The sequence below is a fragment of the Aythya fuligula genome, chromosome 3, assembly GCF_009819795.1.
Source record: "Aythya fuligula isolate bAytFul2 chromosome 3, bAytFul2.pri, whole genome shotgun sequence".
NCBI lineage: Eukaryota > Metazoa > Chordata > Aves > Anseriformes > Anatidae > Aythya > Aythya fuligula.
Genome location: NC_045561.1, coordinates 70329793 through 70342468, shown reverse-complemented (window position 1 = coordinate 70342468; position 12676 = coordinate 70329793). Strand labels below are relative to the sequence as shown.

The window sequence follows — 12676 nt, the reverse complement described above, 5'->3', positions numbered from 1 at the left end:
ACCAGAGGCGAGAGTTAAAAAAATGATAATAATTAAGGAAAAAATAATAATAACAATAATACAGCGCCACAAAACCAAACCTCCCCCTTCACAACAAATTAGGGCACCCCCCCGACACCCCGCCCCGATGCCCGGCACCCCCGGCAAAGGGGGCGCCCCAAGGGCCCGATCCCGGCCCTGCTGCCCCCCGGGGACCCGGGGAAAGGGCTGCGGGGTCCCGCGGAGCCAGCGCCCCCCCCTCCGGGCAGCGGCTCCCGGGGACGGGCCCCGGCACCGGCGCCCCCGCTGCAGCCCCTCGCTCGTCGCCAAAACGGTTTTTGCTTCTCTGTCAGCAGCAATTAGACACCCTCCCGGTGACACGCAGCGCTTGGCTTGCAGGGGGAAGGATGCGGGGGTATGCGCGCACACACACACTCCCGCTAATGGAGAGGGCGAGTTTTGTGCCTGCCCTTTTTTGCCCTTTTTTTTTTTTTTTTTTTTTCTCACCCCTTTTTTTTTTCGAACCTAAGAGTTGGGCTGCTGTCAGTCCGTCCCGTGGCCGTGTGTCCCGCCGCAGCCAGAAGGCATGGGGCGCCCCTTCCCTTCCCTTCCCTTCCCTTCCCTTCCCTTCCCTTCCCTTCCCTTCCCTTCCCTTCCCTTCCCTTCCCTTCCCTTCCCTTCCCTTCCCTTCCCTTCCCTTCCCTTCCCTTCCCTTCCCTTCCCTTCCCTTCCCTTCCCTTCCCTTCCCTTCCCTTCCCTTCCCTTCCCTTCCCTTCCCTTCCCTTCCCTTCCCTTCCCTTCCCTTCCCTTCCCTTCCCCTCCTGCCAGGCACGCAAATTTTCGAGGATGCCAAAGAGGGAAGGATGCCTGGGGTTGCCGGCGTGGAAAATGAAACGAATTTGGGGGGAGAGAGCTCGGTGGGGAAAATCCCCGTGCTCTGGGGCCATGGCTTCGCCCCTATACGAAGCCCCAGTGCGCTCCCCAGGCGCGGTGCTGAGGTTGGCCGCCACCTATCTCGCTCTTTGCCAGCACCCATCGGGGAAACTCTCCGGGGCAGGCGGATCCCTGCTGCAGGGATTTTTTTCCCCTAACCGGCTGAATCGCTGCGATCCTTTTTTGTAGGGACCTGTGCTGCCTGCGAGCCTGGCCCCTCAGCGGGATAAGCAATCAGAGAAACGGTGGCGAGGGTGGAGATGAGTTAAACGGGGGGAATAATAAAAGGGCAGCCCCAAATAAGTCTTTTTTTTTTCCCGTCCTCATGAGGAGCAGACTTTGATTTTTTTTGCCACGCCGGAGAAGTGAAGTTGGGCGCCACAAAGGCAGCCTCGACCATGGGGGAAGGGCTGAGCGTGGCAAAATCATGTAAAATCTCGCTTCTTAGTAACATCTCGTTATTAGGAATGATGACTAAACCTCCAGGATTATTCTGGACTGTAAGTTATCAAGAGCCCACTAATTTCACATTAAAACCCATTGACTGCAACGGCGTGATTGAAGGGTTTTTAACAATTAACATAATCAGAAAATGAGCGGAGATAATTTTTATTCAACTCATTACTTTTTAATCATGTATTTCTTTTAATTAATATCTGCTCCGTGAAAATAACAAAAAGCCGAGTCCCAGCGCGGCCCCGGGCAGGGGAGGCGACCCCGAGGCGGGCAGGAACGGGCCGGGGGGGATCGGGGGCGGAGGGGATGGGGACAGGAGGGGACCGGGGGGCTGGGAGGACCGGGGGGGGATCGGCACCGGTCCCAAAACCTCCGTCGGGGCTGCAAAAAGCCCTTTCCCGGCGCTGATCCCCGCGGGCTGGGGCTCCGAGCTCCCCCGGCCCCCCAGCACCCCCCAGGGGCGAGGGGCAGCCCTGCGCCCGGGGCTCCGAGCCCCCTTAGCTGCTCCCCTCCCCGGCCCCGAGGCTGATTTGAGCCGTGGAGGGGCTGCCCCTGGCCGAGGCAGAGCCGTGAGCCAGGGGAAGGGGGATCCCGACGTCTGTCCGTCCGTCTGTCCCTGCAGAGATCCCAGGGCCCCCGCCAATAGGGCCGAATCCTGCCAGCCCCGGGGAAACACCGAGCGCACCGCAGTTTTAAGACCAGAAGGAAGGCTGTGGGGTTGGGGTTTATTTATTTATTTAGTTAGTTATTTTCTTCTTCTTGTTGTTTTTTATTTATTTTTGCCCAAACCAGCTATTTTTCAATGAAAAATCAAAGACTAAATGAAATATATATATATATTTCCAGCATCAGGAAGGACGCGCGGCATTCGGTATCGTGCTTGTGCCCCCTTGGCCAGGGCAGGCTTCCCTCTGTGCCCACGCACAGCCTCCGTGCTGAGCAGACCTGCAGCCTGGCAGGTGAGAAAGGCAAGGTGCAGGTGACAAAGCTTGTCCCTTTTGGGGACACCAGCCCTTCCAGCACTGCCAGCACACCCCCCGTTTGTTCTCCGAGCAGCACCCAGCTCTGAGCAGAGCTCCTCCAGCCGTGGGTCCTCACCAGCATGTTGGTTGCTGGTATAACAACCCAAAATTGTGCTGTAGGGTCTTGGCTTTCTGTTTTCTTTGTTAACCCCTGCGGTCAACAGCCATGGAAGAGGAGGTGGACTTGTGGAGCACGTCCTCATTGCTGGGGGCTGCTCATCGGGGGCTGTCTCCATGCCTAGAGGGCAGTCCCTGGGCATTGACAACAACAAAAAAAAAGAGAAGTAGGATGTGACACTGCAGAAACATGCATGGAAATGCTGAGAAGACAGACAGACAGACAGACAGACCTGAGGATCTGAGGTCTGCTGAGGCCTGGCCTCTTCAAAAGTCGTTTTTTTTTGCTGCATACCTACCTTCTTTATCTGTATATTTACTACTTCATCAGTACCATCCCGTTTTACTGTCACGAAAGGTATCCAGTCTAGCGGCTTTTCTTTCATTTCATAACGAATGACACAATTAAGACTTAATTAGAAGCATACGAATAAGGAAATGGCACGCCACCCAGGACCTTAGATGTGATATCATTCAATTGCTCAAGTACAGCATTCTCCTGGAAAAAAAAAAAAAAAAAAAAAAGAGCCTTTTCAATCTGGATCTTTTCAGACTGATATGACTGACTACTGACAATTAATTGTTTTCTAGTGGTTCTAAAAAAGATAATGTGCTGCTTTTTTTTTTTTTTTTTTTTTTTTCTTTTTTCCCCCCAGCAAAAAATGCTGACAGGTGCATGGAAATGACATTTCTCTGTGCGTTGGAGCATCAGAGATTATTATATGCAAACATTTAAGGTCTAAGCAAAGATCAGGTGGCTCTATATGATTCCACAAGCTATTATGCTTTTATACACTTACAGAAAATAAAAGCCTTCAAACCAAGATGTGGGGTTGTTTTCCCTCTTCAGAGTGTGATGGTGCTAAAGAGGGCAGGGACTTAGCTGGCAGAAGTCCTCTTTATGATTGATTGTGAATGAGAAAATTAATGCTGGCTTCCTGGCCACATATCTCAGGTCAGTTCTGTTCCCTCTGATATTCTGGCCACAAGGATAGGACAGCATCCACAGTTCACTAACCTTTCTCTGAGGTGGGTGGGGAAGCTCCAAAATGAGAGCATGGTGGTTTGGATTAGGGTGGGAAAACCATGCACTCCCAATTCCCTGTATCATTGACCAAGATAGGTACAATGAAGGTTCTGGTCGAGCTGGACAGTCAGGCATAATAATTTTATCCAACAGCTCTTTGCAAAATGTCAGTGCTATCAGTTCTTCCTTGTTCCTTTGGTGTGTTCAGGGAGTCAACTTTGACTTTCTAGAAGGTTTGTAAAAAATGTGTGAGGCATCGTCACCCCTCTCCTGTAGGTCTGGAATTTCTGACATTTATTTGGGGATAGCATTTCTCATAGAGAGCATGCTGTCTGTGAGTGGCTTCACGTCCTGAGTGTCTGACCTGCCCTGATTCCCACGTAGCCAAAGCATCTTTACTGCTCCAGAGTGCTAGAGGATGAAGGACAGGAATACTTGACATCTGATTTGCAAATCCACTGGTAATTTTGGGGGTTCTTCAGAATTAAAGACTGAAATTATTTTAAACCATCAGTGTCAATATCACTGAACTGCTTTTTTTTTTTTTTTTTTCCTAACTTGTTCTTTTGCTCATTCTTCATGATCTAGAGCAGATGTAACTGTCTTCTTGCACTGAGTGAAAAGGCTTTAATATTCTTTGCTACGCACATAGAAAAATAATATTCTGACAGGACTGTGCTAACAGGCACCATGTCTCAGGCTGGCCAGAAATATTGCAGCTAGACAAGGGTTTGTCAATCATTTTTAGACAAAGGCTCACATAATCTTTTGAAAATAAGAAATTGCTCAGACAATTATGCAGCATTGCCAAGATGATTTTCACTTGCAAGCAAACAAAAATAGATCTACAAGCCAGTAGTTTATTTAACATATTTGTTCCCCCACAGGTTCTTTTTCTTGGGTGTGATGGGGATGTCTGCATGCCCTTAATTAAGTAGTTATGCAAAATTGCCTTCTGGACCGCTGTCCAATGCTCTGTGGAGTCTGGAAATCAATCATTGAATGTGGTGACCACTGCTAGGTTTTGACATAAGCCATAACCATCACATGAAGGAGCCAACCTTGGCCCTGTGAATAATCAGGAGCAGGCAGGGCTGTGAGGGAGGCAGGGAAGAAAAGCTTTCCATGGGCAGGAAATGTTTTTTTCAAGACGGTGTAATAAGCTGGTCATGTTGAGCTTTGCCATCTTTGCAATGAAATTAGTTAAAATTAATAAAACTAACAAAAAGACTCCTGTTTTTCCCTCCTCAGAGATGCCTCTGCAGATGACACTCACACTCCCAGCTCTTGCTAGCCCCTGTTTCAGCTGAGGACAGCAATGTCAGCTCAGGGCATCAGGTCTCAGCTCCCAGGGCTGTAAATCAGGAGAAAGACCATTGAAGGCAGCTGGGAGACACTGTACACGCAGAGATAAGAACCAGGTTTGCAGCTCCAAACTCATCATTTTCTCCATTTCAGGCTGACATCTCCACAAACCCAGCAAGACGGCATAGGAAATCAATATTCACCTGCTGCGTCCTGCCTCTTCACTGTTAAGTAAGGCCAGGCTCTTCCTCCTGCTGAATTATACGGACCTTTTCCTGCAGGCAGGGCGGGCACCGAAGTGTTTTCTGTGTTTTCTGGAATAACTGGGACTGTACAATAATGCAAGCCTTCTGATAGTCTGAGTGTTATTTTTGAGATTTCCTGGTAAAGGCCTTGCTTGCTGTAGCCATGAGTACAAGCACTTGAGCAGAAAGGTAACAGCACCCCTTTTATAAGAAAACTGATCAAGTTTGCTCCGCAGCCAAGCTGTCAGTTAGGGTGAATGCTGCTTTCTGCCTGATAACCAAATTTGCCTGCTATCAGAGAAGGATGCTGGCCTTGGGGCAAGGCGCGAGCTCGACTGCCATGCGCCCGAATGCTGCTGCCCTCTCCCGGGTGGATGCAGCCAGACAAGACACATCGGGCCGGGATGGAGAGCCCAGGGGACACCTCCATCCTACTGGGAGCTTGGGACACACTACATTGAAGAGCATGTTTGGCCCTTGGGCTTTGCCCATCCTATCAAGCGATGGTGGTCTTCCAAAAGTGGTGCTCTTGGCCATGCTTGGGCTGAGCCTGAAACGCTGGGTGTTATGCGGGAGGGTATCACTTGGACTCGGCCAAAATCCTGGCAGGGTCAGCTCCGAAGATGGATCCACAGGGCTCTGTTCTGCCTCTTTGGCTGTGTCTGAGCGCAGAGCCCGAGCCCTGGTGAAAAGCCCACCGAGGAGAAAGCTCTGGTGGCATGGGACGGGTGTGGGGCCAGGGTCCCACCACCACAGCCATGGCGCAAAGCCAGGCCCGGTGGCTGCTGCCGAGGAGGCTGTGTGGTGCTGTAACTCATGCTGCTGTGCCCTGTTATCCTTTGGGACTGCAATTTTTTAGGGGAAAACACAGGGAGAGCTGGCGGGCGGGCACGAGCAGGGTGCCCAGCTGGGGAACGAAACGTGAGGAGCGCACGGGCTTGACGATGACCGTGGCTGAAATTATTACATTTCTATCACTTTTGGGGGTCACTTTATTTAGGACAGCCAACTCCAAGCTCCCCTCACCACACACAAACCCGCCCACCCCATAACCCCCGCCCAGCCCGTGAGCGGCGCGGCGCTTCCGCTTCCTCGGCGGGGCCGCCATGGCGCTGCCGCCCTGCTTCCTCCTCCTCCTCCTCCTCATCCTCCTCATCCTCCTGCCCGGCCCCGCCGTGGGGCTGCAGGGGCTGGGTGAAGGAGCCGAAATGGCGGCCGGGCTGCCCGAGCTGGAGCTGCCTGAGCTGCCTGAGCTGGAGCCACCCGAGCTGGAGCCCGAGTGCCGGCGGCTGCTGGGCGCCTTCGCCGAGGGCAGCGCGGCGCTGTCGGGGTGCCTGGCTCGCCGAGCCCGCCCGGTGCGGCTGTGCCAGGCGTGCCGGGGGCACTACAGCACCCTGCTGGGGCTCTACCGGGACATCGCCCTCGGGGTGCGGCGTGGGATGGGGTCGGGGTGCTGGGGGGCAGCTGCACGGCGCCCCTGTGGGGTGCGGGGGTGTGTGGCTGGGTGTTGGCTCGGTGCATGTGGGGTTTGGGTGCTGCAGGGGGGTGGGAAGCTGGGCTGTGGGTGGGTGATGTGCACAGGGGAGCACGTTAAGGGCTTAAATCCACTCGTGTGGGGTGAGGGATATGGATGGAGCACGTAGTCCTGGCACCTCGCCTCCTGAAGGGTTCGTAACGCAGCCAAAATGCCCTGTGTTTAAGGGTGGAGGCTGTCGCTGGGAAGCTTTCAGCACGGGGTTTGCATTGCCAAACAAATCCCAGCACTAAAGATGTCTATGAGCTCACCACGGCCTCTGTTCTGGAGTACCGGCAGCCTGGCAGGGCAGGTTTGGCATTTCATCTGAAATGCACCTTAAAATCCTCCTTAGTAGGCTTATGAATAACCTAGCTGAACGTCTTTAAGAAATGATACAGTTCTGTCAGATCCAGTTTGGGATTTAAAGTGTTTTTTCCCCACTCAGGAGTCAAGCTGGTGAGGAGGTTTCACAGATTTAACTCGCTTCCTGAAGCCACCAGGGAGTTCTCTGCATAAACAACTGGGGAAACCTCTTTAAAAAGCAAACCCATGTTGAAAGAGAAAGGTGCTGGGTCTGTCATGTATCTCCCTGTGTAAGCAACGTGCTTCTCACTAAAGAGATTCTTTCCTTGCGTGTCCCACGTTGCTTATCAAAGAGGCTTTTGGCAGCTTTGGCAATTTTGGGGAGTGCTTAAGGCAATTTAGCAGCTAGAAACCAGGAACCCGGAGCATGGGAGTCAGGTGACTGGAGAGCGTGGTTTTCTGTCAGTGACTTGGGGAAGAAATGAAAGCTCTGGAGGAGAAAAACGTTAGTCTGAGTTCTGATAGGGATGCTTCGTTTCCTCTTTGTTCTGTAAGTGCTTCTGGAGTGATTCTGCATTTTTTACTCAGCTCCTTCAAATAAATCAGCAGTCTGATGAGAATGGTACCCTACCCATTGCTGGCTTGAGCTGGCTCCTGGAGCAGTTGTCCAGAACTGGATAAGTATGAGCTGGCTGGCAGAGAAGGCTCTGACTGTGCTTTCATGCATCTGTGTATTTTTGACCAACACACGTGCAGTCCTAGTAGATCTTCAAAGACCATGTGCACTAAGCTGTGTTGCTTGTAGGATGATTTGGAGGATCAGAAGATGTTTATTGTTCAGTTGACTCTGCTCTAGAAATGCCAATGTGATGAGATGCGTTCATTTAGCTGTGTTTACCTAAAAATACTTCTCAAACTCCCCTTCAAATTTTTAACACCTGATGGCTTTTTTTTTCCCCCTTTTCTTCTAGAATTCTTCTGAGAGCCACAATTGTGCCAAAAGCATCTTGACCTCAGACAGGCTGCAGGTAGTTGTGACCCTTTCAGAGTTCTTTAACGAAACATGGGAGGCAGCCAACTGTGCAAGTAAGTGACTCCTTCTACAGCTTTCAAGCCACTGTTAGGACTGAACTTAACTTTAGCCCTAAGATTTACACAGATCAGAATTGTATGCATTTGTTTAAATGCATACAGCATATAACACACAGATCCTAAACTAGAGCAACTCCACTGAGGGCTACAGGAGGTTTTTATTGTGTAAGGGACACTGCCAAAAATCTGAGGGTGTTAGTCTGTATGAAAAACCAGAAGTTATATGTATTTGTTCCAGGCAAGCCTTTCAAAAGGAAGTTACATTAGAGTTGTTTGTGTTTGTGCAATCTGCAAACCCTGCTGGAGACTTTCCTTAGTTTTGTTGTAGCTTCTTCTGTTTTTCCCATCTTTCCTTGTCTTTTTTTTTTTTTTTTTTAATTTATGTAAGAAACTTGGACTTTTTCGTTAATAAGCCAGTAACAGCAATGTTTACTTGTATCTGCATCCATGTGATTTCACTTCATGGGTGGAGGGTGTCCAAGTCCATCCTTGTGACTCGCTCATCCCCATGCTGATGGTGCTGTGCCATGCTTACAGATAGACCGCAGCTCTTGGCTCTTCCTCTGGCGTGGGGGGAGGAAAAACCTCAGAGCTCCCCTGAAAGCTGGTGGCATGGTCAGCTCTTGTATTAAACAGCAATAACCTACACTCTGATTTCTACCAGTGTTCATGGTCCAGCTTTTCCCTGGGTGCCCCCCCTTTCATCTCTGCTTCTGATGCTTCTGCTGTCATATAATGGCTGTTACTGTTGCTGGGCAAAGCCAGATTTGCAGGGTAGAAAATAAAAGTAATGTCTTGTTTTATCTTAAAGTCCAAAGATAATTCAGACCCCCTCTTCAGAAAGCTCTTGATGATAGTCTTCATCTTTCACTTAATCAAGGCCAATTAATTCTGAGATATGTTCTCGATGAAGAGTTAGGTCAGCAGGTCTAAGACATCAATGGCAGGCAGCTAAGGAAAATGCAGTGTTGACTAGACCTGTCTTTTATAGTCGAGAGCTCTCTTTGCAAGAGTGGAGTGCCTGGGGCTTGTCAGCTATGGAAATGTTAGAAATTAGAATATCCTGATGTTTTTCTTTCTCTTTGACAGATTGTTTAAAGAACAACAGCGAGGGATTATCAAATTCTACTGTAGAATTCCTGGATTTATTCAATAAGTCTCTGACATGTTTTGAACATAACCTTCAGGTATTTATGCTGTCGTGTTTAAGAGAAGCACTAAATCCTCTAATTGCTAGCAAAATCTTGTTTATGCTGAACAAACCGCGGATACGTATTAGGCAAATAAAACTCTCAAGCTCGCCAGCAGTTTAGGCACATAGATCAGTGATCTGCAAAAATGTGGTTATTTACAGACTGAGAGCCTAAAATTAATTCTAATTGGTATTCACCTTGACTTCGTTTTGTATGTAATTGCAATGCTACTTCACATCAGAATTTCTGAATTCACAACAGTTGATAATTACATAGCAGGCAGACGTTATTGTACTTACTGTCACTTTTTCTACCTTTCTGTTGTCTTCTGACTTAACAGTTCAATCTTTAAATAACCTTTCGATAACATAGACTAGTACAGAAACACCAGCTACCTTATATGATTGTTACAGTTCTCCCCACTAATGAAATTTTTGGTAGTCCATACCAGAAAGGCAACACATAGCACTTTGTGAAATAAACGTGGTGATTTTCCTTAAGGAAAATACCCTAAATCACCTAAGCAAAGGCACATAATCTGTTTCAGCTGGAAACTAGCCAAGTTCTGGCATCATTCAATAGTAAAAATGGGAAATGATGGGTATGGTGCAATCTCTGAGGGAACCATCTGTGTTTTTTATTATTGATGGTATCTAGGAAATGTGCCTGGGTAGGCGCAACATGGAGTGATCTGTCAATCAAGTATCCAAATTGGATCTTAACCTAGTGGTCAGTGGTTAGCTGATACAGTGATTGCTGGGCTTGGAATGTCTTTAGAGACCAGTTTCGTTTTCAAGTATGTTTTATGGCATTTGGTGATGGTGAAGGCCATAAATGAAAAGGGTTGTTTATTAGGGCAAAGTCTGTCGTGGTCAGATTTGCTCAGCAGTAGCAACAGTTACTTGCCTATGGTCAGATGATCCACCTGGTCAAATGAAAAACAAAAAACACTTAAGGAACCCCCGTCTGTGGCTCCAGAATAACACGTAGTTGCTTGCAGTTTTTCTGTTGTCTCTCATTCTGGGAGCTGGTACTTTTTAAAAAATAAAAACAAACAACAACAACAACAAAAAACAACACCTACTGATTCAAGGAACAGTTTGAGATGTATAAGCTGCCAAACAAAAAAGGATCTTGTCACTAGAGCAGCCCAATGAATTAGTGTTTTGGTCCCTTTTCCTCCTGTGTTGTCATGTGAGTTGTCTGTCTTTGCCTTTCCTCAATGTGGGGTGTTATAAATCTGGATTTTGGTTCAAGCTTGGCTCTAGTTTTTATAATTCCTTCAAACTCTGTATGAGTGCTGTTCTGTAACTCTAGGGACAAGCCATCAATGAGTCACCAAATAACTACACCGAAGTGTGTAAGAACTGCAACGGAACCTACAAGATGTTGAACGATCTCTACAACAACCTGCAGAAGCTGAACAGACACGGCAGTGAGTCTGGGCACTCTGCACACTTGTGCATCGATGTGGAAGATGCAGTAAGTACTGTTTATACTCAACAGAGAGATCTTGTCATGGAGGTCTTCCTCAATCTGTGTCATGTGTGCTTTTCTTGCTAGGAATTGCTTTTTCCCCATTGAGTTTGGGACCAGCAGCAGGCTGACGTCCAGTGGAAGGAAGGGAGCCCAGAGAGGCTGTTCTGTTAGGTCCTTGTCCCACTGTCAAGCAGTGGGAGCATGACTGAGGCTCCTGATTGCCTGAGCACATTCCAGTTTGAGTAGCTACACTTTAATTTCTTGTTACAGTGAAGGGCCTGGATTTAAAAAAAAAAATCTCTTAATCTTCTGGCTTTTAATGCAAAGCTTTACTGCTATTGTTCTAGCTGGTGTGATAATTGATTCCCTATTACAGCAGCTGTTTCTAGGGGTCCTCGGTATTTGCGACCTGTGTTTGGAAGGAGCTTTGTTATATTGCGAGGTTTCAAGCAGTTGGGCAAAAAGAGCGTTACTGAATGTGTGAGATTAACCCTGTTCCCACAAACTGTCAGTGAGTTCTGCGGGAAACGGGCAACGTGGCAATGTCTACAGTATATTTGAGTATATATATTTTTTTTTTCTGAGGCTTGTTGAAGCTTTGATGTGAGATTTTTGGCTCCATTTAAATGGTGTGTTTCTACATTTCCAGGGATTTGCATGTGTCTGGGGGGAGATCTGTTCAGGTTGTTTTCTGAGGTCGTGTTTGAGTGCTTGAATCTCCTGAATATCCATATAACCTCGAATCCTTGAATCTCCTGAATATCCATACAATATTTTCTCCTTCACTGTTTCCTTATGTTTCCATGTAGATGAACATCACTCGGAAGCTTTGGAGCAGGACTTTCAACTGCTCGGTTCCCTGCAGTGATACGGTCCCGGTGATTGCTGTTTCATCCTTCATCCTCTTCCTACCCGTTGTTTTTTACCTCAGTAGCTTCCTTCACTCGAAGCAGAAGAAACGGATACTCATTCTGCGTAAGTGCTGCCGCTGGCGCTGTGCTGTTGGAGTTGGGTGGTGCCAGGGACTCTCTTGGCTCTCGTGGGAGCAGGGGCCCAGCCGGCTCTGCCTGCAGCTGTGCTGACGGCGCTAATAGCGACTATTAGTCTGCTGCTGTCCCCTGAAGAAGGGTAGGGGAGAGCTTCAGCCATATCTTTTCATTAAAGTTTTTGGACGTGAACAGAAAGCTGTTTGCAAGTCTCTGGCGGATAAATAGAGGGGAGTGGAGAGACGAGTTTTGTGGAATTCTTTGTGTTTAATTTTCATATAATTTTTCCCTTTCTAGCCAAGCGTATCCAGTCAAATGCCAGTCTTGTGAACATCCAAGAAAAATACAGCTGAGCTGCAAAACAAAACCTGAGAACTGCTGCTGGTATACAGTGGGTACAATTGTGTTGGAATGAGGCCGGCACAAAAGAGGAGTTAATTATGGTTTAGTGTAATGATACAGAGCAACACAAGTTAAACAAAATGCTGTCTGACTTCTAAGCAAGGATATTAACAAACATGACAAGGCAGGGCTGTGTGACACTGTATGGACTCTGGCTTTGAAAAATCTGTGGTGTTTTTTTTTTCAGTCTCAGGCTGAAGCTGGTGTTTTTCTCTCTTTCTTTGCGTGTTTTTTTTTTTCCTCTTTAATTTATCATATTTGGTTCACAGAAACCTATCTGAGATTCTGGATCTTTTTGAGATGATTTTCATAGACAGGAAAAACTTGAAGTAATACTTGATGTTCCTGTTTGAAACATTATTTCCATGTAACGCTCTGTCTTGTCAGACTTGGAACGGGCAGGAAACCTTGGAAAAAAAATAAAAAGTTCCCATCTTTTTGATCCTTTTCTCTAAAGTCATGCTGCTGCTCAGTTGATTGCAATGGTCACTGTGAAAAGCATGAAATATGTAGAGGAAGTGGTAATATATAATGTTCAAAGCCAGCAACAAAAGCAACAGAACTGCCAGTGCTAGACATGAATAGTAATCATTGATGACTACAGTATTCAGCTATCTCTGA

At 47.8% G+C, this 12676-nt stretch overlaps 1 protein-coding gene across 1 annotated transcript; it reads left to right on the top strand.

Annotated features, from left to right (window-relative positions):
- Positions 1-6290: 6290 nt before the first annotated feature.
- Positions 6291-12223, top strand: OSTM1 (osteoclastogenesis associated transmembrane protein 1). Its single transcript, XM_032184816.1, has 6 exons — positions 6291-6511; positions 7875-7989; positions 9085-9182; positions 10506-10670; positions 11477-11642; positions 11951-12223. Exons 1-6 carry the CDS (start codon positions 6293-6295, stop codon positions 12004-12006), a joined length of 819 nt encoding a protein of 272 aa, XP_032040707.1. The 5' UTR covers positions 6291-6292; the 3' UTR covers positions 12007-12223.
- Positions 12224-12676: the final 453 nt, after the last annotated feature.